General features: G+C 41.9%; 1 protein-coding gene across 1 annotated transcript; it reads right to left on the bottom strand.

Moving 5' to 3' along the window:
- Positions 1–333: 333 nt before the first annotated feature.
- On the bottom strand, positions 334–2,026 carry LOC118414364. Its single transcript, XM_035818389.1, has 2 exons — positions 1,805–2,026; positions 334–781 (listed from the first exon to the last, which is right to left on the bottom strand). The coding sequence occupies exons 1-2, from the start codon at positions 1,905–1,907 to the stop codon at positions 516–518; spliced, it is 369 nt and encodes a 122-aa protein (XP_035674282.1). The 5' UTR covers positions 1,908–2,026; the 3' UTR covers positions 334–515.
- Positions 2,027–6,469: the final 4,443 nt, after the last annotated feature.

Genomic DNA, 6,469 nt, shown 5'->3' with positions numbered 1-6,469 from the left:
AACGGGACCCTGCCGGACAGTTCATGGGCTGTTGGCACTTTCGGGCATGACCCCTACGTGGCCCCGTGGGTATTTTTAGGCCCGGCCGTGCACCGGGTTGAATTTAAGTTGGACTTAAGATGAACCCGGGGACCGGTAACAAAAAGACGACGTGACCAACACCGATGGGTAACCCCCGGTACCCGGCAGTGCACCGGAGCAAATTTGTAGCTTCGGAGCCCGGCCGGGGCGGGCACCGGTGCAATTGAATTGGGACCTAAGCCTAAGGAAGGCATGGGAGAGCCCAAGTATCGTTAGAACGTCAGATATATACATATAAAAGACGAGACATGGTTCCTTTTTTTCTGGAAATTTTATTTTTTGAAATTGCCAATATAGTTGGCCAACGGTGGATTTCCTTACGAACTCCATATTAGTGCAGTATGTGCTCCAGGCACGCTGTTTGTGCTCAGTTAAATAGAATCATAAAGTCAGTGACGAGCTTTATCTGAGGTATAGGGAGGGGAATAACAGTGTTAGGAGACATTTCTTTTCCCGTGGAGGCTGAACATATTGGGGGAGATATCGTCCATGTTCGTGTCCGCCACCCAGGCTCCCCCAGACCTCTTCGAGCCGATTCGGAACCACTCGTGCAGCAGTCCGAAGCCTGCCGAAGACCCTTCGCTGGTCTGGACGACACCGGCCGGCTTCCACGGCTGCCACCGACTTTCCTGTGTGAAGGAGCGTAGTGGTGTGGTGGCGGGCTCCCTGGGGCCGTATGGGCCTGATGTCTGCTGTAGTCCTGTAAGACAGAAAAAAAATACACTGTATATGAAGCAGTAGATTGGGAAGAAATGACGTGACCACCGCCAGGGAAGACTGAAGTATTGTCTGATTTGTCACTATGAGAAGTAACAACTTATAGTCGACCTCAATGTACTGGTAACAAAGAAAAAAATGCGCACGTGGTGATGCTTTTTTCCTGAATGCGTTGGATTGGAAATTTGTCAACTTATAGCAATATAATGACATTCAAAAAAATCTGTTTCAGAAAGGATTGCAAGATCAGCGTGCACCTCAGACAACGGAACACTGTCGACTAGGCTTGTATTCGGGCCCAAGAAAAATTCGACTGTGTGTCTTAGAAAATCATCTACTAGTATCTAACACACGTACTCAGAGATACTAAGACAAGTTCTAGAAAGAGCATGCGGCCTACGACAGAACATGCAGCCAAGGCTGGACCATCCTATAACACCAACAAATGCGCAATCCTATGACAACCAAGTTTTTCTAAGATGTCAAAAAATTGGCAATTTTTACTATTTTATTTAGTCCGCCAAAAGTTAAAATCGCGTAGAGACTGGGTACAGTGCTGAACACCCGACAACAGGTTCGTTACTGGAGGTACGCGTTAAAACAAAGAGTCTCACAGCAAGCTATTTGTAGTGCTAGAACTGCTTACCGGCAGCATGCAACACGAGATGGCAATGCAATAAAAGGGAAGGGTTGACGAAAGTTACAAAGAGTAGGTTTTGCCTTGCACAATTCACCATAAGCATGGGGTAAGGCGCTTAAAGGATGCTTTAAGCTCGGTGCCTTGTCGCTCAACAAGTCCAAACTGAACTTACCGCAGGCAAGTTGAAGATGACGTTCAGGCTCAAATGCGACAGATATGTAGAAATAGCGTATCGTATCGACTACACTTAAAGTAAAAAAAATGTTACGTACCACAAAACTTGAACGCACACGAGTAGGAAACTCCTGTGAAATTTCGACACATTCATTGTGGAGAGGAGACTGAGGACATGAAACAATAACTCACCTGGAAAACTAGGAAGTTTGTGGGCAAACCGTGACTCGGAGGCCACCGCAGCAAGAATGAGGAGGAGAGCCACCATGGTCTTCCCGGGGATGTGCGGCGACATGTTCGTTCGGCTGTAGCCTGTAGTGTCCGGACGTCAGACAAGATCCCAGTCTCCCTATATCTGCGAAAACAAACAGCCAATCTCCCTAACTACCCGAGATAAGAGCAGGGCTATCAGCTGACGAGATCAAAAAGTTCACTTTCTACTTATCTGAGCACATCGTTAAGAACAAACTCGCGTCAATTGGGACTTTGCGCTAACGACTTCACTTTTCCTCTGTTTTCTCCACTTAAGTCACCGGTAATGCTAGCTTTATTAGTTTTCACCTTACGCGCTCACCTGATATATGCCATTCGACATGTTAGAGACAGAACGTTCGGTACCGACTGTCTTATCTGTGAATTTTACGACATGGTGCTTGATGGCATGCATCTTTCTGTCTCTCGTTAGGGTTATTTCCGTCCAGCTAGTCTTTGAAATCTTGACAATGTACCATTAACCCCGTGCGCACAGACATGGACCAAAAATAAGACATTTCCTGTCATGAATAAATCGCAGTTATAATGTATAACCTGGATGAATGTCGGGAGTTCTTGCTCAGTGCACTCATCGGCGAGTGCGATGGGTTTGGAAGGTGAAAAGACCTGGGCGGTCGTGCTTGGTCCATTTGTGTTCGAGGAGTTATCAATGATGGTCTTACTAATGATGACAACGAACATGTTCGTTAAGACTTACCGATAGAAGCCTAAGCTTCTGCCAGTCCTATACACTTTGCTGTTCTTGTCTGGACGTCAAAAGTCGTCGGTTGGCGGTTAGAATATCCCCACTTGCATCATAGACCTGATCTATAAAGGCAACAAACATTTCTACTGAAAGCTTTGATCACAGTATCTCCGGCGTACATAACGATTAAAGGTTCTCAAATATACATTTCCGTGACGTGCGAACCTTAAGTACTCCACGGAGGGTGTGAAGATCATAAGATGGGTAACGCTGTAAATCATTCAGATGGACATAAAGCTTAACATAGATATCGAAGATCAGACTAAGAGTTGTTACTTTAGTTGATGGCGAGTAAATGAAAGAAGACCCGGTAGTCTTTGATAGATGTTTTCCAATAGGCTGCGCTGCTTCGTGTCGCTCTTTTGAATTGCTGTGTACTGTCCTAACTCTCCTTACCTACTCAACTCTATTGAACTACCAATACTTCACACGACTTCTGTTTGGCCTCAAACTTGGCACCAATGTTTTCTTTCTCGCTCCGCTCTGCATTCTTTAGTTTGTGTCGAAATTCTGCAAGATTTGTTAATCATTAAATCTGTGAGACCATTTCCTACAAAGCACATCTTGTTCTCAAATGATCTAACAGCATGGATTACTATTGATCTATGTGCTGGTAACAAGGTGGCTACGCATCCTTCACTTGGATTTCATAAATGATGAATAAATGAATACAGGTCGTTGTGTGTGACACAGCAGAAGTACAAGTACAGTGAAATCTTACTACATCTATTATGGCTAGTGCATACCAGTATGTATAGGTTCAACTTCTTCTCACTTCCGAAGACAGCTGTAAATGTAACGGCAGTTAGAACTTATAGTACATGGTTTATATTTTCACTACTGTCTGTGTCTGTGTCTGTGAACAAAATAACTCGAGAACGGCTGGGTGGATTGGTTTCATAGTTGGTGTGCTGGTAGTGTGTGATGAAAGCCAACCAACCGGTCGGAATGACTAGATGTTGGGCCCCCTTACGGCTTCCCTTGGTACTGCAGCGCAACTTCCGGTTTTGCTATCTCGTGTTCTGAACAAGCTATTGTCACGATTTTTTGGTGTTAGATAACTCTTGTGCTCAGGAAGACGTGACATATGCAAAAATTGCAAAACCGCTTAATGATTAGTGATGGGAATTTCATACTTGTGACATGTGCATGTTAGTCAATGATGAACATCACCATGCATAAATCATGTAAACGTGTAAGTCATTTGCATAAAATTTACAAAAGCTCTAAATATTTAATGGAGGTATGAGGTCACCGAGCTCTAGTCTAATAACCCATTGTAAAATGAATGTGGATTTTTCTGTGCTGTACACACATAGGACTCGACTCTCACCCTGTCGATATGTTGATCTGCAACGCACAACTAAGTTTAGCTACAGGGGCGTTTGTCAGTGGAATCGCCTTCCAATGACTTTAAAAACGGCTCCCAACATTACAACATTCAAGCATATGATGAAACTGAGAGCTGACCTCTGACCTCACGACCGGACTGAAGTATGATTATGGAAAACGGTCTTTGTATATACTATTTGTATGTTATGTATTGTGTTGATGTGTCATGTACTAAGTGTTATCCAGGGCCCCACTGTAAATCAGTGTGATACACTGAGTTTGGCTACTCTGGCTAAAGAAAACAGAATAAAAAAAAAATTTAAAAAATATTCGTATTGATACACTGTATGATATCCAAACCATCAAAAGTTCCATTCTGTACAAACCAATATACCTGCTCCGGTAATCGTTTACGGAGGAGTGATATTTGCGAGATAAGCGTGTTCCTGTAGGACACACGGGCTGAAATTGCCGGTAACGCAACAGTAATGAGCATGACGTACACGATCAGAACGCTTGGGTGCCGTACAAATATTGTTAAGAGGGCATTGGAGTGTCGTAGGGTTACAAGAGTCATTTACAGGAGTTACATTGAGTTCACCTGTTTAGGTCATCAAGGGCATTTCATAGGACAAATCATGTTGGGAAAAGTTGTTGTCTCTAGAAAGTTCATGTCATCGATCATGCCCGCTTTGCGATCATGATTTGTGCATAAAACTGAAAACGCGTGTAATTTAGCAATACATTGTATGTAGAAGATTAGATGTTGAGATGTGACGTGTCGTCTGTGTGCAATATTTATTTCTTTATCAGGATCGCAGGGAAGAAGCGCGAGTAATTACCCCTAGGCTTGGTGTTGCTGGTTAGTGCCTGACAGTTAGATAATCAGCTTCTTGTTAAACGCAATACTTCCTTGTCAGGTTTCTTGACAGGAAATTGAGGTATTTGGAATGACGTCTCCTGTCCTATCTGTCTCCTACCTGACAAGTTTCTCTGATATCTCTTGGCGTTAATCCTTATGAGTAGGAACTTTCTATTTCAACACGCAGAATCCGTACATCAGATATGCTAGTACTCCATCTATAATGCGTAATATTGTAAGTGAAGTCATGTATAAAACTACTACCTCTTACCTTCTCCAAGTAATATTGTCTCGTTGCAATGTAGATGATAAATATGTTTCTAATTACTATGACTTTTATGAATTCGTAATCTCCTCTTTCCAAATCACATATGCCACAAATTTCCTTTAGGAAGCCATTGTAACATTTCCGTATACATCATACATGTTCTCCAAATTTACATAATATAAGGTTGATAATATTCACCTTTGTTTAACCCAAATATGTCACTAGTATGAATATGCTATCATTTATTACTACGGTAATATAAATTTTTCTCATTAGTTATTGAAAGTAGGTCATGATTTGGATGTCGTATCCATTGATGTTCCTCTCGGACCAAGTTAGATATGCCTTAGAAATAGTATAAATGATACTATAGACTCGACATGCTAATATATTGATACATGTACTTATTCATAGACATTCATGTATGTAATTTATTGTATACACTTGTTTGTTCACATATAATATATTTGTAGCAGACCTTACGAAAGTCGCTGTACTTTAAGTTGTGTCAATAAAGATATGTCCTAAAACATACCATGACATTGGTCTTTTTCACAGTTACGTACACAGGTCAAAAACAATAAAACAAAATCAGTCTTCTCTTCTTGACATACCATGCTTCGAAGTCTACAACTTAAATGCACCATGTTGTTCCCAAGAAAGCTGATAGAAGGCCGAATCTTAGATCACTTCTTTCTGACCACAAGAGCTATCAACCAACCACAGTCAAGACCATATCTTTTCCAGATCACGAGATATCCGAATTGTAATTTCCGCTGCAGTGCCATAGGAAGTCGCTATAGCTAGGGGCCCAAAATTTCGCAATTTTGTGCTCTTATGCAGACCTACCCATACAATTCATACAATGGTTATCGAGTTATCCTGTTGAAATATTGAAGCTACCGAAAAGATTATTATCTTGGCGAAGATAATGAGTTAAAGCGTGCATCCACATACAGATTACGACAGTACAGGCTCGAAATCCGAGAGAAATGGCTAGATTATTTGTGTTTGAAGTAGCCGCCCAACAGGTCCGCACTCGCATTTGTGTACAGCTGTTTGTGAAGCTTGTTCCGACCAGTTTTGATTCAAAGATTTAAGATAAGTCCAAAGCACGTCACGTGTTTTCCCGTTGTCATAGTTCTAGAAGGTTGAAAGGGAATAGATAAAGTCAAAGAGTATTAGGCGTTCTTTCAGTTGCCATCTTCACTACTGTATTATATAAACATGTAGAAACGCCACAGGAGATTCCCTAGGTAACGTACGTTTTTATCTTCTTCTTAATCCAATGACATACATAGTATTTGATAGGATCGGACAAAGGGATCATGTATTATATCTTTTAAGGCGATGGTCAATCATACATCAATCGATGGC

This window comes from Branchiostoma floridae, chromosome 4 (assembly GCF_000003815.2).
Source record: "Branchiostoma floridae strain S238N-H82 chromosome 4, Bfl_VNyyK, whole genome shotgun sequence".
Classification (NCBI taxonomy): Eukaryota; Metazoa; Chordata; class Leptocardii; order Amphioxiformes; family Branchiostomatidae; genus Branchiostoma; species Branchiostoma floridae.
The sequence above is the reverse complement of the archived record's forward strand: the minus strand, read 5'-3'. Positions and strand labels throughout refer to the sequence as shown.